Source organism: Leucopleurus acutus (genome assembly GCF_964270905.1).
Source record: "Leucopleurus acutus genome assembly, chromosome: 14".
Lineage (NCBI taxonomy): Eukaryota > Metazoa > Chordata > Mammalia > Artiodactyla > Delphinidae > Leucopleurus > Leucopleurus acutus.
The window spans coordinates 32,628,169-32,655,697 of record NC_139156.1 but is presented as its reverse complement, the minus strand read 5'-3'; the positions used below and the strand labels follow the sequence as shown (position 1 = coordinate 32,655,697).

At 41.9% G+C, this 27,529-nt stretch overlaps 1 protein-coding gene and 1 pseudogene across 7 annotated transcripts in view; one reads left to right on the top strand and one right to left on the bottom strand.

Moving 5' to 3' along the window:
• The window catches only part of PLCE1 (phospholipase C epsilon 1), a 316,408-nt gene that overhangs the window by 172,838 nt on the left and 116,041 nt on the right, over positions 1 to 27,529 (top strand). For all 6 annotated transcript variants that reach the window (XR_014326723.1, XM_082854106.1, XM_082854109.1 and 3 more), the window contains exon 4: positions 18,467 to 18,783. Coding sequence is in view for 5 of the 6 variants with exons in the window: in XM_082854106.1 (XP_082710232.1) it covers positions 18,467 to 18,783 (317 nt within the window). In the remaining variant the exon portion in view is untranslated. The remainder of the gene's footprint in view (positions 1 to 18,466; positions 18,784 to 27,529) is intronic.
• LOC309971422 (mitochondrial import inner membrane translocase subunit Tim29-like) lies at positions 14,751 to 15,525 on the bottom strand (annotated as a pseudogene). Its single transcript has one exon. The product of its transcript is annotated as a mitochondrial import inner membrane translocase subunit Tim29-like (transcript).

Below are 27,529 nucleotides of genomic sequence, written 5' to 3'. Positions count from 1 at the left end.
AGAACAGAGGCTTAGATCAGGATGGTTCTCCGAAGTGAATAGCAAGGGGTCAGGTTTGGCAGGAGGGAGGGGGCATGGAGGGGACTGTGGGAAATGGAGCTGGGGAGGGTGCCCTCGTCTGGAGGCCATCTGGAGCTGCAGGTGGCCCCTGGGTCAAGGCAGACCTCAGGAGGACGGGGGTCCAGACAGAGCTATTCCTGGCTCTTGCCCTCAGAGCTCATTTCTCCCATCCACCCCCATCCCTTCCCACGATTCCAGGCTGCATCAACCACCAACAGCACCTCACCTGCCTCGAAGGTCTCTCTCATCTTCCCAGTTAGCTCAGGTGGATCATACACAGGTAAATTCCTTTTTCTCCTTCTCTGCCTCAGCTGTGAGAAAATTGGAATTTTTTTGAATGCAAAGTCTTCCTTTAAAAAAAAAAAAGGATAGAAGGATATGAGGGAGGAAAAAGAGATAGAAGAAGGGAAAGGGAGGGAAGTGGATAGGGGATGGGATGGACATACAGATGTCCAGTAACAGACATGTTCAGCAAAGCACAGACTACCTCATATATCAAGAGTGGGTCACAAAGATCAGCCTTGCCAGTGGATTCCATTTGAAGGACTTCCTGTTCTTCTCTTCCTTGCTTCTGTCTGAATGTCTGGTGGACTTGGAGAGATTACACTAGCTATCTGAGGAAGAGTCTGCTTGCTGACATGGATGCCACATCCCTTCCAGAACCTTCTCATCTCTCCACAGTGGGGGGAGGGGGAAGCCCAGGACTTAGATTCCTTTGGCCTTAGGCTGTGTCACATTCCTTTGTGTTTATCAATCTCTCCATCTGTTCATTCAGTGACAGTTACTAAACTCTCCTCTCTGCAGGCGCCCTGCCGGGAGGGAGTTGCAGATAGAAACATAAGCTATAGGAGGTCCAAACAACAGTACTACAGACTCTGAAAACAGCACCAAGAAAGGACCAGGGCTACCCAGAGCACCTTTGTATCACATATATCATACCCAAAGGTGACTGCTTAGTGTTTAACTTGGACATAAATTCTGGTGGTATTGTTTTTTAAAAAAGGTTACTCTTGTACCTTTATTACTTTGGACCTAAAAGCAAAAAGCCTGCATTGCTTTAAAAATATTGTTATTAAGACTAACTTCTTCTACTGCTCAATTTGGTACAAATTAATGAGAAACCATGTATTTATGAAGTGACCTATGGTGGAATAACATAATTGTAATTTCGGCTCCTATGTTGAAAATGAATTTTTGATTATTTGATTATTCAGTCTCTCTGAACCTTAGTTATCTGTATCCACAAAGTGGAAATAATAGGCTTATCCTATAAATCAAAGCAATGTAGGGGTATTCAATTTCCTGACTCTAAGCCATTTATAAAACTGTAAGCTGTTGTTGTTAACTGCTGCAAATAATTGTGATGATAAGTAATGACTATGATTGTGGTCCTGGGTGTGGGTTTGTGAAGTCAATGGGCTTATTTTCTGCTATATCTGGATGCTTCTTTCCCTGTGGCCACCCTACTTACAGTGAAACTCCATCAAAGCAGTGCTTCTCAAATAGTAATGTGCATCTGAATCTCCTTGGGACTTTGCTGAAATGCAGATTTGGATTTACTAGGTCTAGGGCAGGGACTGAGATTCTGAGTTTCCAGAACATTCCCAAATGATGCAGTTGCTGATGGCCAAGACCCTCATGTTGAGTAACAAGACTCTAGATTACCTCTGGAAGCCTCCTCAAGGGACCTTTCTGTATCTCATGGCTTTTGTGTCACACACCTTTGCCTAAGGAGAACTAACTCATCCTCTGAGGGCCAAAAGCTTCCAAGCCAGGCCTACGCCTGGTCTTGGAGCGGGAAGCCCACCTGCTGCACACAGAACAAGAGCCCCATCCTGCGGCAGCACCCTTTGGTTGCTGCCACACACAGGAGGCAGCCTTTTAAAAAATGTTCTCCTGTTTGTTGGTTCCACTTCCCCTTAAGCTCTAATCTTTGGCTCAGAAGGCATCTTCAAAGCTTGGTGTGGTCAGTTCACCAGCCTATTTGAGTCCGTCTTTGAACCCTGGGGCACTGGTCTGAGCCAATCAAGTCCCCAGAAAATGGATTTCTAAACCCAAAGGCACTTGCCCTATTTCTAAGAGCTACACGTAACTCAACCAGTGCGAGTAATAGAAACAATAATAACTATCATTTATTGAATCAGGAACTACATGCCATAAACTGTTCTAAGTGCTTTAGCAACACCAACCCTCTTGCAATTGAAAATGTGGTCCCAGAACCAGAAGAAATCTCAGACCCCACCAAGACCTCTTGAATCAGAATCTGCATTATTTCAACAACAAAATTCCTAGGTAAAAATCCTGGGTTCAGTGCTAGCTGTGCCACTCACTAATGGTGCAAACACTCTTTTCTCCCTTGCCTTCTGTCCTCAATCCCTTGGTCTCATTCAGTTTCAAGGTCACCTTGAAAAGACCCCAGGTCTTTCCCATTGACAAAGATGTTTGAGAGTTCTCTTTGGTGCCCAGGATTGGTGGTCAACAGCTGTAATTCTCACTCAGAGTGGCCAGAGAGGATTCTTCCTTCAGAGAGGGCAAGGGTCCAGTTGGGTTCCTTCAGGTGAAGAGCTTACAGAGTGATTAGATATGATCCACCAGCTGTTAAAAAATAAAATCTCTTTGTATTATTTATATTTATATCTGTAACTGTAGACAAAAAGGAAGTCACCCTGAAAGAAATAACAGACCAGTAAGTAATTGGGCCTTCAACAGAATGAAAAGCCACATGTCCTTTGTGTATTAATGACCTATTCTCTCCCTTTGCCAACTCTCATGTGCTTATAAACAAGTAAATAATAACACATTCCTTGGGCATATGACAACCTTCCCAGAGTTCATGTGGAAACATGTAGGTCTTCTATTAATGGCCCAGCCACTATACTGTTTTGTGTACACATCATGTAATTCCCAAAGCAACCTGGTGAGGTAGGCTCATGATCCCCATTTCAAAGATAAGAAAACTGAGACTTAGGGGCCATAAATTGGTACCCCTACAAATTCCAGTTGCTTAAGAAGAGCTTGAGAAGGGGGAAGATAGCTGGTGGCTTTACCCTCTGTTGTCCTGAGCTATTCCCTCTGGCCCCCAGCTTGCCTGTCCCTGTCCACAAACCAAGGCCCTATGGTTAGGCTAAGTGGGTGTCTCTGTTTTAAAAGGCATTCTGGGGACTTCATAGTGATCCCACCCCCTTCCAACTTCAGAGGTTTGCCAGAGTATTTGTCCCAACCACATATGATATTTCACTTCTAAGGAGTTTAAGAAAATTGATTTTCCCCATCTTCTTGTTTCTTTACTGGTGTTTTGTACTCCTTCCAGCTGGGAGTTCACAGGAAGCTTAGCAGATGGCCTGCTCCACTCTGAGAGATTAATTACAGGGTTAAGCAACTAGAGAGTGGCTGAGTGGGATTTGGACTTGGTTCTGTCCCACTTCAGAGCCCGGGCACCTGAGCGTTCTCCCGCATTGCATGTGAAGCCTAGGGCTCCCCCTTCACCACCTCCTTACCACATGCCTCTGGTGGGAGGCATGAGAATGAAGATGCCCAACGCTCCCAGGCATGCAGCCCTCGTTTGCCCAGTCAGAGCTGGCAGCACTCCGGCTCAGGGTCACAGATACAGAGGCTGGGCAGTCTGAACTGTTTATGTCCAGGTATGGGCACCAGTACCTCCTTTGTCTCTGCTGCTCTGACAGAGGATGACAGTTGTTATTCCAGGTCCTATGACTGTTTTATACCAAATCAGAGAGGAACTGACCTCAGGAAGGAATTATGAGGTCTCTCCAAGACATGATGAAACCTGTGTGTGTTTTCTTTCCACATTTTATTGGGCTGGCTCCACCCTTCTTCCACCTCCCACTGCCATCATGGACATCACTTCACAGAGCCAAATGGCCTTACTTATCCCCTAGGCTTTGGTCTAAGAAGGCTTTTGTGAGGATTCCTCTCAGTATCTCAGAGTAGAGGATAGTCAAGAGGCTGATGCAGATATCCATGCAGGTGGGAATTGAGAGAAAGCAGTGAACATGGGATGGAAGGGACTAATTCTGGAAATAACCGGTGGACGAGTGGGTGCAGAATCAGCCCAGGACATGGAGGAATAACAGATGGCTCCAAGATTTTGGATCTGGGGAAGTAAAGGTGGTGCCCTAAAAAGAAAGGGCAAAGTTAGATCCAATTTGCATAGCTTGACTCTGAGGTGCTGGGATGTTCACATAGACACTCCGAATAGAAGCATCAGGATTGGAGCTGAGGGAGAGGTCAGAACTGGAATCACACATTTGCAAAGTCATCTGCTTAGCTGTGATGGCTGCAGCTTGAGATGAGCTTTTCCAGGAAAGAGAGATGAGAGAACTGAGACTGTAGAGTTCAGTCTCAGGAGCTGCAAGGAGCCTCAGAAGCCAGTGCCGTTGCTGGAGAGGTAAGGGGAGAGCCAAGATCGTGTAGTGTACTGAGCCAGGACTCAGGGGAGGTCCATGGTGTGGGGCTTAGACTTGTAGATTACCAGGCTCCCTCTACATGACAATGGCATGGTGATTTTAATGCACCAAATCATAATGTCCTCAAATCTATCATTAGCCACTTTGGCATAGCTTTTTTTTTTTTCCTGTTAAAGGTGGCTTTGACTTTGTCAGCAAAGATCTTCTGCTTAAATCATCAAACATAGTCAAAAAGCTATTAATTGCATAATTAAATACAAAGCAGTTCCTGTACAGCCTTGTCCACTACTAGATTAGATACATCCCATAGGTTGAATTCACATGGTAAGTACCTACTGAGTACTTGACTTGAAATAGCATTTGGTCAACAAGTGGGACATGGTGAATCCTAATGCCTTCCAGGTTTTGGTCCCATTTTAGTGGAAAAGGGGAAATGAGTTTTGAGTTCGTGCATAAATTTAACTCTGGTACCTAGAGTACAAGAAATGGTGAAGAGAATGGACTTTGGAGTCAAATGAGTCTAAGTCAGAATCCTGGCATCACTACGTAACTACCTGTGAATATTTAGGCAAGTTCCTTAGCCTCTCTGAGTTTCTTCAGCTGTAAAATGGAATACTTAATCATAGTCAGGCCAGAGTCACTGATAGGACTAAAGGAGATACTTAATAAAACGTTAGCAAGTAATGCTGTCAGTACCATTAGTGTTGCCTTTTATGGGAAAAAAAAATTCCAGGTCGGTATGTGTTTTTCTTATTAAGTGACTTTGACCTACCCAAAGTCTGGTACAGGTCAGTTCTGCAATAATATGTTCTAAATCAGAAATAACACGCACAAGTTTTCTCTTAAGTCATAGAGCTATTTTAATTGATGCTCATATCGTCACAGGTTGAAAATGTGATTATAATAACAAACAATAATAAAGAGTACATTTTCAACATGAATTTTTAAAATATATATTTCCTTTCTTTAAAACAAACATAATTTTTAAAAATATCAGAGTGTTTGTGATTTGGAGTCATGGTTACAGCCATGTCCCAGTTTGCCATCTGTTCTTGTCCAATGTACAGGTCCAAGTTAGGGTCAGAACTGCAGTTAGACAATAAATGTCTGCTGGTCTCATACAAAGCTCTTCTCAGTTAGACTGTGCTTACACACACAATATATTAATATAAAATGAATGTACAGTTAAGCATATGAAAATCAAAGTAATGCACTATATTAATAGAATAATGGACAACAACCACGATTTTCTCAATAGATGCAGAAAAATGATTTGACAAAACCCAATACCCTTTTACAGTAAAAACACTCAACAAAATAGGAACAGAAGGGAACTTCCCTAACCTGATAAAGTGCATCTATGAAAAACCCACAGCTAACATGATGCATAATAGTGGAAGACTGAGAGTTTTCCACCTAAGATCAGGAACCAGACAAAGATATCCATTCTCACTACTTCTATTCAATATTTTATTGGAGGTTCTAGCCAGGGCAGTTAGGCAAGAAAATGAAATAAAAGGCATCCAAACTGGAAACAAAGAAGTAAAACTATCTCTATTATCAGATAACATGATATCGTATATAGAAAAACCTAAGGAATCTACTAAAATACTATTAGAACTAATAAATGAGTTCAGCAAGTTTGCAAGATACAAGCGCAGTTGTATTTTTATACACTAGCCATGAATGAACAATCTGACAGTGAAGTTACAAAAACTATTTCATTTACAGCAGTGTCAAAAATAATAAAATACTTAAGAATAAACTTAACAAAAGAAATTCAAGACTTGTGCACTAAAAACTACAAAGCATTGTTGAAAGAATTTTAAAAGACATCAATAAATGGAAAGATCTCCTGTGGTCATGGATTTAAAACTTAATATTGTTAAGATGGCAATACTCCCCGAAGTGATCTACTGATTCAGTGCAATCCCTATCAAAATTCCAGCTGCCTTTTTTGCAGGAATCAATAAGCTGATTCTAAAATTCACATGGACTTTCAGGGACCCAAAATAATTTTTTTTTAATAAAAAGTTAAAAGTTTGGAAGCCTCACATGTCCAATTTCTAAACTTACTACAAAGCTACAGTAATCAAAACAGTGTGGTACTGGCATAAGGACAGACATGTAGACCAATGGAATAGAATAGAGATCCCTTGCATGTATGGTCAAATAATTTTCAACAAATGTATCAAGACCATTCAGTGGGGCAGTTTTTCAAAAAATAGTGCTAGGAAGATTGGCTGTCCACATGCAAAAAATGCATTTGGACACTTCCCTAACACTATATATAAAAATTAACTCAAAATGAATCAAAGACCTAAAACTATGAAACATAGGGGGAAAGCATCATGACATTGTATTTGGCAATGATTTTTGGATATGACACCAAAGGTACAGTCGACAAAAGAAAAATGGGCAAATTGGACCTCATCAAAATTAAAAATTTTGTGATATTCAATATCTTATAATAACCTATAATGGAAAATAATATGAAAAAAATATATATATATAACTGAATCACATTGCTGTATACCTGAAACTAACACAATATTATAAATCAACTATACATCAATTAAAAAAAAAACTTTTGGACTTCCCTTGTGGCGCAGCAGTTAAGAATCTGCCTGCCAATGCAGGGGACATGGATTCGAGCCCCGGTCCGGGAAGATCCCACATGCCGCAGAGCAACTAAGCCCGCGAGCCACAACTACTGAAGCCCGCACGCCTAGAGCCTGTGCTCCACAACAAGGAGGCCACCACAATGAGAAGCCCGCACATGGCAACGAAGAGTAGCCCCTGCTCACTGCAACTAGAGAAAGCCCACGCACAGCAATGAAGACCCAACACAGCCAAAAATAAATAAATAAATTAATTAATTAGTTAAAAAAAAAAACTTTGTGTATCATAGAACACTATCAATAAAGTCAAAAGGCAACCTACAGGATGGGATAAAATATTTGCAAATCATATATATAATAAGAGAGTAATATCCAGAATAGATAAAAAACTCAACAACAACAAAACAACACAATTCAAAGATGGGCAAAGGACTTAAATAGATGTTTCTCAAAAGAAGATATACAGAGACTTCCCGGGTGGTGCAGTGGGTAAGACTCCACGCTCCCAATGTAGAGGGCCCGGGTTCGATCCCTGGTCAGGGAACTAGATCCCACATGCATGCCGCAACTAAGGAGCCCATGTGCTGCAACTAAGGAGCCGGTGAGCCACAACTAAGACCCAGTACAACCAAATAAATAAATATTAAGGAAAAAAAACAGAAAATATACAGATGGCCAATAAGTACATGAAAAGATGCTCAACATCATTAGTCATTAGGGATGTGCAAATCAAAACCGTAAGATACCACTTCACACTCACTAGGATGGCTATAATTAAAAAAAAAAAAAATTAAGGAAAACAAGTGTTGACCTGGATGTGGAGAAATTGCCGGGGGAATGTAAACTGGTGAAGTCCCTGTGGAAAACAGTTTGGGCATTCCTCAAAAACTACTAAACATAGAGTTATCATGTGATCCAGCAATTCCATTCCTAGGTATTTACCCACACAAAAGTTTTTACACGAATGTTCATAACAGCATTATTCATGATCGTCAAAAAGTGGAAGCAATGCAAATGTTCATCAACTGATGAATGGATAGATGATATTTGGTATATACATAAATGGAATCTTATTTAGCCATAATAAGAAATGAAGTACTGATTCATGCTATAACACTGACTAAACTTGAAAAGATTATAAGTTAAAGAAGCCATACACAAAAGGGCACATGTTGTATAATTCAGTTATAGGAAATGAACAAAACAGGCAAATCCATAGAGACAGAAAATAGTGGTTGTTGGGGGCTGATGTGGGTTAGGCCACGGGGAATGACTGCTAATGTGCAGCGGTGATAAAGGTGTTCTAAAACTGACTATGATGAGAGTTGTTCAACTCCGTGAACATACTGAAAAACCACTGGATTTTACACTTTCAAAACTGAATTTTATGGTATGTGAATTGTATCTCAATAAAAAAAAGAATGGACATACGTAGCTCGGCAATATTTTAGCATGAAAGGATTTAACTCTTGAGACTAGTCGGACGTCTGGATGAAGTTTGCTGCTAATGCCAAGCTAGAAGGGATACGAATGTTCTCTTCATAGAGGGAAGAGCTGCAGAGCTAAGAACAGCAAATTTGGGGTGGGTAGGGGATGGCTTTTTTTAAATTAGGGAATCCATTACTACAATGCATGGCAAGATGTGATGGATATTTCTTTTCATATGAATAAATGAGGATTTTTTGAAAATGTTTGATTATTGGTGGGCACCACACCAGAGGGTACAAGTTGCAGGTTATAAAAACAAAGCAAAACTTTCCGTAGCCTGAAATGGTTTGATATATGACTAAGTCTCTCCATCTGGCTTCTAAGATCAAAGGCCCCAGAATTCCTTCTTCCTCTTTCAAATGATGAATTCATGATGATAAAAAACAGCTAACTACTGAGAGCTGAATATGCACTAAACGTTTTACATGCATTTTCTCATTTTAATTTCCCTATCATCACGGTGACATGGTTGTAGAGAACTTACCCGAGGTCATGCCACAAGTCAGTGCCTGAGGTGGGCTGCAGCCCCACACCTGTGTGACTCCCAGGACCTCACTCATAACCACTGGATTATACTCTCTGTTTCCCTGTTTTCTCCTTCTGGGGGAGATTCCCCCCAAGAGTTTACAGCATTGGAGGTTCTAACCACACCAAGTAGGGGAGACAGTGGAGTAGAGAGGGAATACCCTGGACTGGGAGTTGGGGGCCAATTTTGCCAATAATCAGCTCCATGACCTTGGGCAAGAAGCTTGACCTCTCAGAGGCATAGCTTCCTGATTCGTAAAGTGTAGAAAATTTGTCCCAACTATTCCTGAATGTAGTCCTTCCAGCTCAAGCATTTGGTCCAAGTCCTGCCTCGTTTACCTACCACTGGGAAAACATTTGATTGTCAGTTGTACAGAAACACTGAGAGGAACAAATCCTTCAAGTCAGTGTAGGGTGGTGATTTGGGGAGCCTGGACTTTGGTGTTAGACTGATGTGGCACTGCTTCCATCGCTGATCGCAGGGTGATATTGAGCAAGTTCTGTAACCTCTGTCCCCATCAGCTAACATGGGTGTAATAGCATAGGGTGCTATGGCGTAAAGTGCTGTGACGACCGAGTGAGACCTCTTTAGGGAGCTTAGTGCAGTTCTTAGTGTACAGTAAGTAGTGGTTATTATATATTTAATAATATTATAATTTATTTAGTGTTATTATTATTGATGGTTATAATAATAAAATAGAGACACAGAATCCCTTAAGGGTAATTAGTATATGTTTAAGTAGCTCAGCCAGATCAGACTCTGGAGTTCAGGTGGCCTGCTTGGGCTGTGTTCTAGAACTAGCCACATCTGCTGGGTTGGCCATCAGGAATGTGCTGCTGGGTACAAGGGCATTAGATTGTCACTGACACTCCAGAGTTTCCCTCCTATTAACTTGGAGTCAGTAATGCCATTTTCCTCTTAAGCACGGCATCTTATTATAGCTTACCATGTGTATTTTGGCTCAGTTAATTTTGTTTACCCAGAATCATCAGAAATAGATTGGTGATCAATGAGAGAGACTGCTAAAACATTTGGTTAATGTGCCGTGAAAAGAAAAGAAGTTACTGCTCCCTGGAAATTTCCCAGTGTGGGCAGGGAATTTTTCTCTCTTTCAATGTTTTTGGAAACATAACAAGCACATATAATGGTATATTTACAAATTCTATCACAGTTTTATTTCTAACAATAAAAAATAGTTAAACATAACATTGACTACTAAAGAGCCATTAAGATCCAATATTAGAAAACTAGTTTTAGAGTTGGGGAAATGTGCACTATAGAGTAAGTTGGGTTTTTGTTTTAAGTTTAGAAAAAAAGTATGTGTTCTGATGCTAATTTTGTAAATGTTTTATATATATATATATATATATATATATATATATATATATAGAAAAAATGTGAAATGCTACAACAAAAATATTAGCAAGATTATCTGTGGGTGTAGGATTATTTTAATTTGCTTCTGTATATGTCTCTAAATTTTTTATACTTTCACAGTGAGCTCATATTTCATTGGAAATCAGGGTGCAGAGTTACTTTTTATTATAAGAATTCTGTCAGATTTTTTCTTCTAAGAGGCTCTTCAGTCCCATAAGGAGTTTTATCTGAATATGGCTTAATTCTCAACCTAGGCATATTGGTTTTTTCTTTTTTTTAAAGTACAACTTAGAAATAATATGCTTCATTGATTTTGTGAACTTGTAAAATCATGCAGTTTTGAGGACAAACCAGACACATTTGTTGCAAGATTGATTGTTACTCTGAAAACCAATAACAGATAATGAGAAAGAATCACCAGTTAACTAACCTTTCTCTAAACCCATTACTTCCCTGTTGAAAGCAATTTTCAACTCTGCCTGAGATTGTCTTTAAGCCAACTCTGAATCTTTCATAAAATGAAATCAACATCCTTCCTCTCCTGTCTTATCTTATATAATTGGAATTGTATCACTCAAAGGCTACTAAATGTGGAGTTGATGAATCCAGTGCTTAAGTTAAAAAAATAAAGGGATTGTCTACAAAATGAATTCAAATCAAAGAAAAATGTATAGAGTAGATATAATAAAAGTTTTTCGTACTTTCTTCCCTAATTGTAATTTGAAGAAATTTTTCAAAACGGGTATTGCAATATTTGGAAAAGATCTGAGCAGCTCAAATGCCAAACCAGTTTGTGCCCATGAGAAGATTAGAATTTTGTACTCTGGATGAATTTTTCAGATACCATTTTGATATATTTTTTAATACTGTCAAACCTACATTAGAAAAAAGTTCAATGAAACAGAACTGTGCAATATATAAACACTTTCATTAGTTTGGTATGTACTAGACAGATACAAACATATACCTACATTTTTAAAATTCTTTTTCCTCCAATAGGTTCATATTCCATTGTTCCCAGCTTGCTTTTTTTTTTCACTTAAATTTTCAATTTTAGTACCTATGAATTTACCTCACTTTGTCTGTATTTTTGCAAGAATTTCTGTCAGATAAAATCTCAGAAGTGGAATTGCTAAGACAAAGGGTATGCACGTTTAAGTTTTTGTTTTGCCTTCCAAGAAAGTCTGTGCCCATCCCACCACCACTCACAGAGAGTGAGAATGAAAAATAACATTTCAGAAGCAGAGCTATGTGGCAGGTTCTCCCAAAGGTTTTACGTTTGTAAATATATACATACATACATACTAAGCTACCATCAAAATATAATGCAAGTACTATATTCTATTTTTCATTAAAGTCAGATTCCTGTAAGGTATAATCCTGCCTAACTTTTCAACCACCTCTCTCCCTACCCGGAAAAGACTGTGTGTGTGTGTGTGTGTGTGTGTGTGTGTGTGTGTGTGTGTGTGTGTAACAGAGAAAAACAGAGAAACAGACTCAGCAGGAAATCAGGGGAATCCTTCTCTCCTGCAGAAGATCTCTCAAAATGTTGACCATAGTAGATGGTAGACTTTTGGAGTCAGAGCTGAATTTTAGTTCCAGCCCCATCTCTTAGTAGCAATGAGTCTTTAGACAAATTGCTTAACATTTCTGGCCCTCAATTTGTCGTTTATAGAATGGGGGTAATCACGCTTGCCTGACAGTGTTCTTTGTAAAAATTAAAATATGTTACTTCGTGCAAAGGGCTAATAAATGGTGAGGTGCAAGAGCTAGGTGAGGAGCTCTTGTTGAGATGCCAGAAAAGGATTAGGGTGACCAAGCCAAGAGCATCCTGGATGGCAAAGCTTTGAAGACTTTTGCAGAAAGACTTGAGGAAATAGCATTCTAGTTAAAATATGCTATGTAGGGCTTCCCTGGTGGTGAAGTGGTTCAGAGTCCGCCTGCTGATGCAGGGGTTATGGGTTCGTGTCCCGGTCCGGGAGGATACCACATGCCACGGAGCGGCTGGGCCCGTGAGCCATGGCCTCTGAGCCTGCGCGTCTGGAGCCTGTGCTCTGCAACGGGAGAGGCCACAACAGTGAGAGACCCGCGTACCGCAAAAAAAAAAAAAAGCTATGTAATAGTACACCTTTCCAACCTCCATCCAATATCTTCCCCTCCCCCATCCATATTATAGTAGTGTTTATCAGTCTTCTCTCCTAGGATGTTCAGTATCAACAAGGATCTTTTCTTATTCACTGAATCCCAACATCAGTGTAGTCTGAAACAAAACCTGGCACATAGTAGGCACTCAATGAGTGAATGAAGGAATTTCTGCTTAACCTTTCTTAACCCCATTGAGATACACTGGCAGCTAATAAGGCTGGCCCCTGGACACAGAGCACATCCATGGTGACCCAGGCTCAGCTTGGTGTAACGCCGAGTACTGGGCAAGGAGCCAGAATCCTCTGATTCTCTCTCAGCTTTTACCAGTTCCAGGGTTGACCACTCACAAGCTGGATTCTTCAGCAAATCTCGTAGCAATTTAACTCAAGCTTTATGAAAAATGCGGTTAGCCATGCCAACCTATCATGGCTCCCTCACATTACGTTAAGAGAGTTTGTGAGATTACTTGGTAAACTCTAGACTTGCGTATGAGACACAGCAATAAAGACCTTTTGATAGGGACCAAAAGGCAAAAAGAGAAATCCATGGGAAGTGGCAGGTTTTGCCGAGCTCTAGGCCAAGCCCAAGGCTCTTCCGCGGGCTTGCACCTAAACTAAAGTTTCTGAACAAGTGCTAACCCTGAGGGAGGGAGCAGAATTCTAGGGGTGGGAGTTATGAAAGCCACAATACCCAGGGCATTGGGTGAAGAGTTATCAAGGAAAAGTACTTATCCAGTGTAGAGGCTTTTCTGGATATTTCTGGGTTGCACAATTTGTGGACAGCCCCTGGGAATGGCAGTTCATAGGCAAGATGAGGGCTTTCTGACCACCAGAAAGGAAGAAAGGAACCAAGGATTAAGTGGATGTCTCTCATAGCAGCATCCCTCAAGGGAAGACTTGGCCCAGACTCCCCTCCTTCAAGGTGGGGCGATTGCCTAGATCCACCGGGAGACCCAAAAGTTAGGCTGTACATTTCTTCACGTATATGTTTGGATCCTCCTACCACCCCCATTGTTCCTTCATGAGCCACACCTGTTCTCTAGTGCCTTCTGGAAAATAAAGCTTCCTTCATTTTCTACAGTGATGTTCCATCTCTCTCAATGTATGCTACAGCCATCGGCGATGACTTGCAGTTTCCTAAATAAGCCATGGTCTCGCTCACCCTTAGACCTTTACATAGATCTTTACATGTTGCCTTTGGCAATATGGCGGACTAAGGTTCTTTGTTTTTTTTATTTTTTTATTTTTTGGTTTCATCTCCTGGTTTATTAACTAGCCACGGGCCGCATCAGTGACATAGGTAGTCTCATTCCTCTAATGTTAGTTTTAAAAGTACGATTATAACCCAGCTATGTACACCAACATATTCCTTTCCAGAGGATTCTGTGTTTTCAGGGTTACTGAGGTGTAACATAACCAGAAGCTGTGATTCCATATTGATTTCCAGATCAGAAAATGCTTTATCCCTCCAGGTCACTTTAACATCACTATCAATACACCTATGGTAAAAGCAAGTTGCTTTTGCAAAAAGTTTAGTCATCCCAATGTCAATCTCCTGGTGTTTGGTACTGCTTGTAGAAAACGTTACCATTTGGGGGAAGCTGGGGGAAGGGTACACAGGATGTCTCTGTTATTTTTCCAGTTTCCTCTGAGACTACAATTTAAAAATCAATTTAAAAAAAATGTTACTCATGGAATAGAGGATAAACATTTCAGTTCAAATTTTAAAACAAAAATCTGAAAATTCTTCGGAGAGCTTGGGAGTCACCTAACAACTGTGATGCCTCAGTCAGGGGAATGGTGAAGCCCAGTGAACAAAGGCTTATTTCCTTCTAAAGCGCCTTACTAACTGGCAGTGCTAAACGTGACATGGCATGTCGCTCTGCTCTCCCCAACTCCTAGACCAAGGAGGCTCTGAATTAGCGTCAGCTCACAATCAACAGGTGAGAGGGAGGCCCCCGATTTTGTGAAAACTCAGGGAGAGAACAGTGCAAATAATTTATTTCTGTCACTCGGCGTTTGAGGCTCACTCGCACCAACTGCACAATCCCGGGCCAACAGTCTGCCAGGGCTCAGAGCCCAATCGGGACCCAGGCTGGTCTGGGTTTCATCTCGCGACTTCCGACGGCACCAGCGGGTCGACCTGGCTCAGGGCGAGCTGGTCCTTCTTCTCCTTCTGCAAGACGTGCTCCTCCCACAGCGCCTGGTCCCACCTGATCGTCGGTGAGCACCACGGGCTTGTACTTCTCGTCGAAGAGCCGCTCGTTGGCCTCCGAGTGCAGCTGGTGGGGCCCGACGGCGCGCAGATGTGCCGGCAGGTGCAGGAACTCGTCGTCGTTGATGTCACAGTGGCGCATCCGGGCCCCTAGCACCCACCAGCGGCCTACGAAGCCCACATCCAGGATCCGGTCCAGGAAGTCGACCCAGCCGGGCTGCAGGTAGCGGCAGCGGGCCTGGCAGAGGCTGGCCTGGGCGTCGAAGGGGCCCGGGCTCACGTGGTGCAGGCAGCCGCGGCCCCGCAGCCAGAGCAGCAGTTGCACGAACGTCTCCGAGTCACGGTTGCGCGTGGCGGGGCGCCAGCAGCAGGAGGGTCCCTGTCGCATGGAGCAGCGCCTCCTCAAAGGCCACCGCGCCGCCCAGCAGCCCCCCGTACACGGCCGCCCGCACGGGTCGGGCCTTCGCCACCGCCACGTCCCCGCAGGCTTCAGCGTAGTCCCGGAGCAGCCCGCCCACACGCTGGGCTTTGAGGCCGCAGCGTCACCAGTCTCAACGCGGCTTCGGGGCCAAAAGGGACTAAGGTTCTTTGGAACCACTAACCCCACAAGCACCCGAGGCCCTGTTTCCCCCACTGACAAAACTTTTGAGGAGACTGTAATTCCCATGCAAATGATATAGAGATAGACAGCAAGGTTGAAGAGAGCTGCTGTGTGCTGTGATAGTATATGCCCCTCGTGGAATTTATTAAAGGCTCTGAGAAGTCCTGCAGTTAAAACAGAAAAAAAGAAAGCTTGTTTAACTTTGTTTAACCCAGTATGTCTCTAAATTATTAACCAAGGAACGGTGTTTTGCATAAATTCAGTGTTGCACACTTTGGAAAATACCCATTTAAAGCATGGGAACATTCTTATGAATTTATAAGAAGGAAAGGAGAGGGCACTTTTGAGTTTCTATATGCTCCATTCTAATGTAGTTGTAATGTAGTGATTGACGTGATGGTTCCAGGCTGAACAAAGAAGGGAACTGTCCATGCTCTAGGGTCAAATCCTTACCTTTGGAGTTTGAAGAGTTCATTTTATCAGATCACTGCAAGTAAGTAAGCACAAGAAGTTGATTTATACTAACTTAAATCACTTGAGATGCATCTAAAATCCAGAATGACAATGTGATATTCTGTCGCTACATGAGGTTATATGCTGAGTGATCAAGAACACGAGCTCTGAAGTCAAAAAGACCCTGATTCAGATCCCAGCTTCCTAGCTTACTATTTATGTGACCTTATGTGAGCCTCACATAATAATGCTATCTACCTCCTAAATTAATCCATATAAAGTACTGAACTCGGTTATCAGGGAAATAGAACTTGAAGACACTGTGTCTCACAGTAAATTTTGTTAGGCTGTTAGAGTGTCTAGAGATACGACCCTATTCTACTGTAGAATAACTATTAACTGGAGAACATGGGGCTGAGAGCAAACATTGACTGTAAATGAGATCGATAATTATATTCACCAGAAATTTTCTAAAAATTTTTTCACAAGAGAAGAACTACGGTTGCCTGTGGGATTAATGAACTTTGCTCCACAAATAATGAGGAATGATCAGGGGTCACAGAGCTCCTGTCTTTAATCTATCATAGAGTTGCCCATGTTGCAGAGAGGGAGATCTGATGGTGACTTACAGCTGAGAGTTGGGGCAACGTGGCCTGTGAATAGGAAAGAGGAGATTAAAGGGGAGCTCAGCAAGAATGAGAGAAAGCGGGAAGTATTTTTAACAGCTGCTGTTTAAATGTGGAACTTGAAGAACACAAAATATGTCCCCAAAAGATTTCTGGGATGTTTCTTTGTAGTGCATGATACAAAATCCCCGAGTAATCCTGCTTTAAGGAAACCTACACTAAAGGTCTACATTATGTTTCAAGGTTTCTAACCTCAGATTTGTGTTTCCTTTGAGTGTGATGCCGTGCTTATATTGAGACACATGGGGCCACTATATTTATTCGAGTTACACCTACCAGGCTTCTTTTTCTTCTTTTATTCAAATTTGTTTAGGTCTCCTTTATTGCTGTTTCCCACAAATCACTAGATTCTTCTTCATTCATTGTAACATCATGTGATTCATGTCTCAAGATACATTGTGATTTACAATATATCATCTTATGTTATTTGCATATTTTATTACATTAACTCTTCTCTTGCATATTAGATAAGCAGCTGTTTCATAAGATTTGGGAGTTACTTTTATTTCCTTCACAGAGTGCTATGCTTTATATATGGTTAATTCCACTGTACATAAATTATCAGTGTCAGAAACTGCAATCTGCCTCTGTCATCATTCAGGCTACATTCTGACTCAATCTGGGGGAAATCTGGTCACTTTCTCAACCATTCAGCAAGTTGGAGAGTGAAGCCACGTAGGCTTGATTTGAGTACCTGCCTTATTTTAATTATTTTCAAATACGAGCTTAGAGAGAACCAAATATGATTTTGTATTCCAAATCAACACTGTGAGCTAAGAACCAGGAGCTCCCAGGACAGACCTGGTTTCCATTTTTCTGTTCCATCCACATCCTTATTGGTTAATTAGTTTGAACAGACTGCGTGGCCCGATTTTTGGATCAGAAGATACGGTCGCCATACTCACAGAGGAAGGAATCAGGGAAAGTAGACTCCCCTTTAGGGAAGGTACGTAATGAAGGGTAAGGCTAGTTGGAGTTTAAGGGATAAGGGAAGTTTTACTGGTTTGTATTTAAGGATGAGGGAAACTAATATCTGTGTAGGCAAAGAAGAGGCAGTGGGAAGAAAGGGGTTGAAGGTGGAGCTATCCACTGAGGCAAAGTGAATTTGTGCTAAGGGAATAATTCTGAGCCTCTGAATGAATGCCTTTGGTGCTTCTATCTAATGTCCTCATTAATTTCCCTCTCGCTACCACCTTCTTATTACCAGTTGTGGAGCAGGGAATGAGATTTATTTATTTTGTTTATTTAGATACATCTCCTCATTACCTATTTCTTCCTTACTTGTATAGGTGGTTCTGTCCCTGCACAGCTCCAGGTAAATCTCAGTGGAATCAGAGTCTTTGTGGGCTGAATGTTGGCAGAGCAGACCGTGAAGTTTTGAAGCCTGGTGTGCAGAGGGTCCCTGGGTCTCCTGCGTATTCAGACATAGGGTGCATATGCCTATATGTGTACAGGCCTCCTCCCCCTACTGCCTTCTTCCCTCTTCCATTTCAATTGCTGTGCCCATGCCCACCCGCATTTCTTTTCATGGTGATGGTTAGTCCCGGAGGATGAGGAAGCAAATGGTACATTTTACTTCACTGCTACTCTGCAGAGCGTCACAGTGAACTGGTTAGGGAATGGTGTGCTAGATCAGTTCTGCTTCTGAAAACAGGAAACTAAGCCTTCCCCTACCCCTGAGGAGTGGGAGGGGGCAGGCAGGAGAGATATCAGAAAGGTCTCCAAAACGGGAGAGATAGTATAGAACTATTCACCAAGCAGAAACTTCAGTTGAGAAACCTATACAATTTTGAATGGCTCTCAAGTAAATATCTGTCATAGGGGATACCAGCCTTGGTGTAACAGTGACTTCTGTTGCTTTATTTCAGAACGCCAACCAGGCACCTCTATGGCCAATTCCAGCGCCCTCCCTTCAAGTTCAGCTGGGATCAGCAAGGAACTGATTGATCTGCAGCCCCTCATCCAGTTCCCAGAGGAAGTTGCCAGCATCCTGATGGAGCAGGAACAGAATATTTACCGAAGGGTCTTGCCGGTAGACTATCTTTGCTTCTTGACCCGGGACTTGGGCACTACGGAATGCCAGAGGTCCCTGCCCTGCCTCAAAGCGTCCATCTCAGCATCCATTCTTACCTCCCAGAACGGAGAGCATAATGCCCTTGAAGATCTTGTGATGAGATTTAATGAGGTAAGAAGCCACTCTGAGATGTTTTGTGATGATTTTTAAGCATTTCTCCTTTTAGGTTTGTTTGTTACTGATATCTCATCTACCTGTCTGTCTGCCCACTTCCATGATGACTGTCTCTTTTCCAGGCAATGTCATCCTCCCTTTCGCTTCATTCCACCCTTCAGCCTAATTGAGACCGTCTCCATCCCATACCATTACCATGTCCACAAGCCTTCTCCCTTTGGACAACCGGTATCCCCCCGCCCCATTTTCTCTATGCCCTTGCCAAAATATTCTCCCTGGGCCCATTTTCAAAGATTCTCCCCCTGTTCCTACAAGTGCTTTTAAGACCAGATGTCTCAATTTTGGGTTTGGCCAAGGGATCATGGGATCTGTCTGGCCCACTCTGTCTTCCACTATCAGACCTCCTCAGCAGAAATTAAACACTAATATACCTGGGTAAGGAGAGCTGGGAGGAACCTGGTCGTGAGGGGCAATGAATCACCTCATTCCTGATCTCTGCATCCCATCAAGCTCCTCAGCCCCAGAAAGTCCCTCCATGGCCTCCAAGGCCTTGCCAGAAGCAAGTTCCAAAGAGGACAGGTGTGACCAGAGTCTGGGAACACCTAGGAAGGAGGCAGTGTACGAGCTCTAGGCGCTCACTGGGAGGAAAAGAGCCAATGGCTGGCTATCCTGTGGCCCTGGACCAAGGATAAAGGACAGGATGGAGAGGAGGTCGCCATGCTATGCTAGGGTCACAGGATGCTCCTCTCTCAGGCTTAGAGAACACTTTCATTCCATAGCATAACCCCACACCCAGACCTTTCTGTTCTGTATTTTATTTCTTCTAGACTTCATTTCTATGTCTTGATTTTTAAAACACAAAATTACAGTCTGTGTGTTTGGTGGTTGTTGGTTGGTTGAATTCCACAAATACAGTAGTTTCCTACTTTAGTCATTTAGTAAACTACCTAAATGCTAAGAGGATGCTCCCATCCTAGTTCGTATATATCTCTGATTGACAGAGGATCAATCAGCCTTTGTTACTTAAACACTTTCCAACTATAGCAGTTCACCTTGCAGCCTCCATAGCCTTCCAGTCATGACCCTGGTGACGGTTGTATCACAACAGTGATAAAGCCCAGTGGATGGAAAGTGTTAGAGGCTGAGCTCAAGCAATTCTGTATCCAGACATGCCTTGAGCATCATTCCTCAAAGGGAGATCCATTATCCATAGGAATTGCTGATATCCATCTAGCACCGTCATACTAATTATTTAATATGAGCCACTTATTTGTTCCTCACAACAACCCTGGGAGACAGATCCTTGTCATTGACCCCATTTTAGCAATGGGAAAACTGAGACATGAGGAGATGAAGTTCTTCGCCCAAGGTCACACGGGTGGTAGGTGACAACAGTGAGACTCAAGCCCAAAGAGTCAGGTCTCAGAGCCTGGGCTTTGAACCACAACAATATCCTGTCTCTCGCCTGTATCAGGCTCATACTGAGCGTGACACCTGCTAAACTGCAGATTCCTAGTCCACTCCAAACTGAGTAAGACAGACTCTCTGGGAGTCCACATGAATGCTTGTAAACCACACGGCCCCCAAAGTTGCCTTTTAAAATAAATCTGATGTTCTTGATTTTCCTTGCTGATAAAAACAGAGTGGAAAATGAAAGTTCCAGTAAACTGGGTGATTGTATTAGTGGATTTTACTGTATATCATGAATTATTTTAAACTTCCTGATCGACTCACTCAGACATCCTTAGGACCCTACCCTTGTCCTTTGTCGCTATTGTTGTTGTTTTAAATTCCACCTGAAGTTAAAAGTGATTTGCCTGAACTTTAGAAAGCTAGTTTTAAGTTAGTTTTGGAGAGGGAAAACCTGGATCTCTTCCATTTAGTACCATAACTTTGGGAATCAAAGATGAAACAGTGATTTCACTAATTCAGAATTAGTGATGATATGAACCACAGCTGGGTTAAGGCATGCTTGGGACTATCTCTGAAAATAGTTAAGCTAAGCAACTTCAAAACGTAAACAAGGTTTCTGGGAAAACACCTGAACTACTTAAAAGAACAGGCTGTATTCAAGTATTCTCAAGCATCTGTTTTCATACATATTATGTGTATGCCGATTAAAAAATCAGTCTAATGTAGTCATTACAGGCAGATCCCAAATGACCTACACTAGGCAAAACTGGGAGAGCTAAATTCTAGTTGTTTTATATCCTTTCAGCTAAAAAGGCTTCATTCCATTGAAAGAGAATTCTTAAATTCAGATTTCACCTATTTAGAATGGTCTTGCCTCCAAATTAGTGTGGCTTTACTTTCTGTAAAGAAAAAGAAGAAAAGGAGCTAGCATTTAGGACTAGACTGGAGATTGTCACTTTTTTTTTCTTTTAATTTTATTGGAGTATAGTTGATTTACAATGTTGTGTTAGTTTCAGGTGTACAGCAAAGTGATTCAGTTATACATATACATATATTCATTCTTTTTTAGATTCTTTTCTCATATAAGTTATCCCAGAATATTGAGTAGAGTTCCCTGTGCTATACAATAGATCCCTGTTGTTTATCTGTCAGTGTCACATTTTTTAATCCCACTAATCCTTATGACAGTTGTGTAAGGCAGTTATTATCTCTGACTCACAGGTGAAGAACGTGAAGCTTAAACAACAAAATAAATAATGATAGTATTGGACTGTGGTCCATAGAATAAAGTAAATATTCATGAGTCCATACTGATATAAATAAATAAGTGAATAAATAAATCAATGGGAGGAGAGGGAGAGGTACAGCTCTTACTTATAAAAGATTTCCAATTAATAAATGTAGAAGGGATGAGGGAAATGAGAAATCACCATTAGGACACCCCAGCAATAAATTGTTACAGGCGAGAACCACTGATGAATGCTAAAATTATTGAACAAAATATGAGAAACAAGACATTTGCATAGTCTCAAAGTATCTATTCACAAAATATGTATTAATTACAAAAGGAAAAATAGAACAGTGGAGAACCCCAGTAGATACCCACCTTAAGTAAGTGCTCAAGGTCAACATGACCAATAATAAGACATATTGATGTCTTATTACTGGTCACATCTCCTGATGTGATGCACTCAGAAGGACTAGATATAGTCTCTATGACGTATTTGCCCCCCCTAAAAAAATAACCTAACTCTAATCATAAGAAAAAAACCATCAGGCAACCCCGAATTGAAAGACATTGTACTCTTCAAAAGTGTCAGGGTCATGAAAGGTAAGGAAGGACAGAGGAATCGTCAAAAATTAGAGGAGACCAGGAGTCATGACAACTAAATGCAGTTTGGGATCCTATTAGATCCTGGACTAGAAGAAGGATACTGATGGGGAAACTGGTGAAATTCTAATCAGGCATGTAGGTTAATCAGCATGAATGTATCAATGTTAATTTCCTGGTTTTGATAAAGGGACTATATTTATGAAAGATGCTAACACTGGGAGAAGCTGGGTGAGCTATGTATGGGAACTCTGTGTATTTTTATAACTTTTCTGTAAATCTAAAATTACTTCAGAATTAAAAGGTTTAAAAAAATAGTGAAGCTCAGAGAGGTTGAGTCACTTGTCCAAGGTCACACAGTGGCTGAATGAATGTCAGAATCCAGATGTCTGTCTTTAAAGTCTATTCTCTTCTCAGCCAACTGCCTTGCCTCTCTACTTGTTAAATTATCAAGTTAAAGTTTGTAGTAAAACCAGAATTTCTGATTTTGAATTTAATTAGCCTCGGTCTCCTTTCCCTCTTCCCTCCCTCTCTCTACTTCTGTTCTAAACCTCCTGTGCATCTACCCTTTTTCTACTCCTACCATTTCTATTTTTATCGAATTTCCTATTACCACTCCATTCATTCACTTAAGACTTATTTATTGAGTGCCTACTATGCTATAACCTTTTCTTTTTTAATTGGTGTGTCACACACTCTTTTAAATAAGAAATTAGCAATATATGATGAAAATTTACAACATTATTAGCCCATACTTTGGTCTGTCAAAATTGGATTCACAAAATAAATGCACTTTCCTCAGTGGAAGTAAAATATATATTTTTTGAACATGGGAGAATCTCAAAGACAAGAGAGAGACTACTAGCTGCACTGCTAGTTACTTAGGAGAGAAGCGAATGCATTTGTTCATACATGCAGTCATTCAGTTAACATGTTTTCAGCACTTCTCAGAAGCAGGAGACCATGGTGGATAAGCAGTAAGGGAAATGAGTAACAGTCTGCGGCTGCCAGAAGCTACCAGTCTTAAACTGTAGTCAGGCATGGGCACAAATCACTCCCAAAAGAGGCAGAAAATACATGCAGTGTGAGTGGCACAGACGGTGGGAGCCGAGGTGTGTAGGTGGGTGATCAGAGCTCTCTCTGCTCAGCACTGGAGTTTGCGGCTGGGCCTTGAGGGATGGCTGGGATAGAAGGGGACCATCACGGGAAAGGGAAGGAGGACATTCCAGACGAGAACACAACCAGTTCTTGTCATGAGCAAGGAAGATTCATGACCTAAGGAAGCAGCTTGCCGCTCGTTGTCAGTAAAACCTGAGCATGAGCTAGAAGTTTCCCGAATTCTTACAACTCTTTACGTAATGACTTAACTGTAATGTGGGGAAAGGGGAGAAAATCCCTGATGCCTCTCAAGCAATGTTGCTTAACGTTAGTTCTTAGGAAAATATGGTTAAGATGCAATTCCAGGTACAGTCATGAAACAACTGAAAGTGTTTGGCTTACATTAAGGAACGCCAGGAGATAAATCATTTAAAATCAATTTAGACTGTGGCTTAGAAGCAATTTGTCTCCCCATTTCCCTATCTCCTGCCCGATGTCAAGACTGGTACTCACCGGAGTGACTTCTCTTTATCCTTGCAAGTAAACAGAAGCAGGTACAAGGGGCCAGGCCCCAAGCCGGTGGTAGTCAAGGGGGCCCTGGGGGTGGGCTCCATCCTGCTCCACTTGGTTTGGGAGACAGGGCTTCCTGAACCCTTTTGATCTGGACACCTCTCTGTAGTCATATCCTCGACCTAAAGCTCAAAGAGCCCGTGTTCTCTCTTCCTCCCTTCAGGTTAGGCAGGCTCACTTCCTGGCCACCCACGATGTCTCTTGCTCTGACCGGCTCAAATCATATTGTCCTTTTTCCCTCCTCTTTCTTCCTCTCTCCAGCCTCTACCTGTAGTCCACATTCCTTTTGATCTTACTGTTTTTTAATTCCTCTTCAAATACATTCCAGAGCCATTTATCCCTTCTAAAAGGAGACAGAGAGGCATTTTTGGTAGATAACTTTACCAGAGAGATCACACACTTTAGCACATGCATTTGAGAAGATATGAAAGGCAAATAAAGATTGAGGAGCATCCTTACTCCCTTTGCGTTCATGCCCTTTTCTTGCGAAGGGCTGTGATGGAACATGGTTTGGGGAGGTGGTGTATTCTAGGATCACAGTTCTGAGTCATGAGTTCTCAAACCTTATGACTCATCAATATAGCCTCTGCTCCTGTCCTGTTGTTCACCCACTGATGATCTTTGGGGTTGGAAATCATCATGGCCTGCATCTACAGCTGGTCCTCAGGATCCGTCAACAGAGTAAATTTTCAGCTCCATAACCTACCACTGCCCACATCACTGCCAGACGCTCTTTTGTGTAACAGTTGATTTCTCTGACTGAGGGCTGGTTTTCAGCTTCAAAAGGCCATTAACAGGTTTACTTTTTCCTATGCCCTGAGAGAGCAGTTTTTCTGGTCCGGTAGGTCTTAGCAAGACCATTCTCTGGGCTCCTCTTTCAAACCAGCTGGTCCAAGAGCAGGTGATGAGGCCAAGATTGAGCCCACAGTTATACTGAGACCCCAGAAGGCTCTGGAGGGATTCCACCTGGCTCTTTGCCCCAGGTGACCTTCCTCTACCCTCCTGTGTTTGGTCAAACCAAGCAGTCATCAACCCGCTTCTCTAGCCACACAAATGTGGGCAGCCCAAAGTGACACTCAGTGCTGTTCCTTCCATCTGGTGGGTTTCAGCAGATGTCAGCTCAATAGTTTAAAGGCCACCCTCTCTATAAAGAATGCCAAGGTGCAGCTTAACTCTCTGGGAAAGAACATAAGAATAAATAAACCATCTGGCCAGAGAAGGGCTGTTTGGGCCTGTGTCCTTTCAGCCAGAATTCCTTAGGTACTTCATAAGAGATCATGATCACTTTGACAAATTCCAACATCTAGAAGTCTGTCTGGTCGTAGCCAAGGAAAGACTATTTCGGCATAGTAAGGAAAAAGCATAACATGTGATAATGACCAATGTGTTCCTTTACTTGGTTTTGAATTTGTACATTTAACCATGTTAGGAAAGTTTCCTATCAAAGCTTTCCCCTCCCTCTTTTATGCAGAAAGCCAAGCAAATCATCTGTTCAGGTCTGCTATACAAACTTTTTTCCTCATGTCTGAATACCCATGAGGTAAATTGTTAATAAAGCCCTCTCAGGGTAAGGGAAATTTCAATTCACTTTGGAAAACCAGATTTTTCCTTGGGAAAGCACATCTCCCTAGAGGCACACCTCTGAGAGCAGAAATTGTATTCATTCCCCAGAATATTTCATGGCACATTCCCCGGTTAACAGAAATTTTAGTTCAGAAGTTTCTGGACTAAAAAAATACAGTAGGCAGTTAAACCACAGAGACTCAGCTGTGCAGGGCAGTGTTCTAAGAGCAAGGTTATTTGTAGGGGGCTTATCTGCCCTGGAGTCTATTGACAGCAAATCATGTTCGGTGGTTCTTGGCAATCAACACCCACAGGATTCTACTCACTCAGCATAACACTAAGTAAATGATGGGGCTGGAAGTGAGGAGGGGCTTCACAGCACACCAGAGCCAATAGTCGTGCTTCATCTATCTGGTGCCATTGAATCAAAACCATAAGAGCCTTTTTTCCTCACCTTGGTCTCTTATTCTGAATGAAACCGTTTGCTTCACAACAGGATTCAAATATTCTTTACTATTTCAATACATAGAACATTGTTAACCTCCTTGTTGACTCCTTGATATTGAAAATGTGTCATTTCCTTTGAACTGGGAGACTGTGATCCTTGAAATTGGTAGGACAATGGTGTCACAAGGTGTCTGAGAACATTGTCCCAGAAGAGGAACAGAATAAATTGTCATTTCGCAGTACCAGGCAGAAAAGGGATTTAGGTCTTTGGCTTTTAAAGTTTCCTTTTTGGCTTTGAGGGTTCCTTAGGTACTGGATACCTGAGAATGTAGAATGCCAAAAGAAAATTAAAAATTTTACTTTATTTCTTTAGCTTCGTTTCTTGATCACATGACCTCTGCAGTCTTTTTCCTCCTCTTTTTCTGTATTTCAATTTTGCATGAAACCTACACCCCCAAAAGTGATGGCTTTTGAAATTCAAAATCTTTAGTTACATCTGTACTCCTAGGAAGACTGGGAGTACAGTTTTTGTGGATTCTTTTTTTTTTTTTTTTGGCTGTTCTCAGGCTGTGCTCAGAGTTGGGGCAGCAGGAGAAGGCGGTGGAGAGGGGCTGCTAAGCACCTTGTGAATCAGAACCTCCATGCCTTGTTCATTCTTTGAGCATCAGACACGATTTCCTTTAACAGTGGCTTTCACTGGTCAGCAGAACGAAAGCAATGGTCCTCAGAATATATATATATATTTTTAAACATCTTTATTGGAGTATAATTGCTTTACACTGTTGTGTTAGTTGCTGCTGTATAACAAAGTTAATCAGCTATGCGTATACATATATCCCCATATCTCCTCCCTCTTGCGTCTCCTTCCCACCCTCCCTATCACACCCCTCTAGGTGGTCACAAAGCACCGAGCTGATCTCCCTGCGCTATGCGGCTGCTTCCCACTAGCTATCTATTTTACGTTTGGTAGTGTATATATGTCCATGTCACTCTCTCACTTTGTCCCAGCTTACCCTTCTCCCTCTCTGTATCCTCAAGTCCATTCTCTAGTAGGTCTGCATCTTTATTCCCATCTTGCCCCTAGGTTCTTCATGACCATTTTTTTTTTTTTAGATTCCATATATATGTGTTAGCATATGGTATTTGTTTCCCTCTTTCTGACTTACTTCACTCTGTATGACAGTCTCTAGGTCCATCCACCTCACTACAAATCTCAGTTTTGTTCCTTTCCATGGCTGAGTAATATTCCATTGTATGTATGTACCACATCTTCTTTATCCATTCACCTGTCAGTGGACACTTAGGTTGCTTCCATGTCCTGGCTATTGTAAATAGTGCTGCAATGAACATTGTGGTACATGACTCTTTTTGAATTACGGTTTTCTTAGGGTATATGCCCAGGAGTGGGGTTGCTGGGTCATATAGTAGTTCTGTTTTTAGTTTTTTAAGGAACCTCCATACTGTTCTCCATAGTGGCTGTATCAATTTACATTCTCACCAACAAGAGGGTTCCGTTTTCTCCACACCCTCTCCAGCATTTATTGTTTGTAGATTTTTTGACGATGGCCATTCTGACGGGTGTGAGGTGATGCCTCATTGTAGTTTTGATTTGCATTTCTCTAATGATTAGTGACGTTGAGCATCCTTTCATGTGTTTGTTGGCAATCAGAATATTTTTTAAATATACACATGCCTGGAGACGGTCCCCAGGAGATTCTGTGGACTCTCTGTGGATCCGTGGTGGGCCCAGGGATATGTATTTTTTAAAAGTTCCACAAGATAATACTGATGCCACCAATAGTTGAGAATCACTACTCTAGA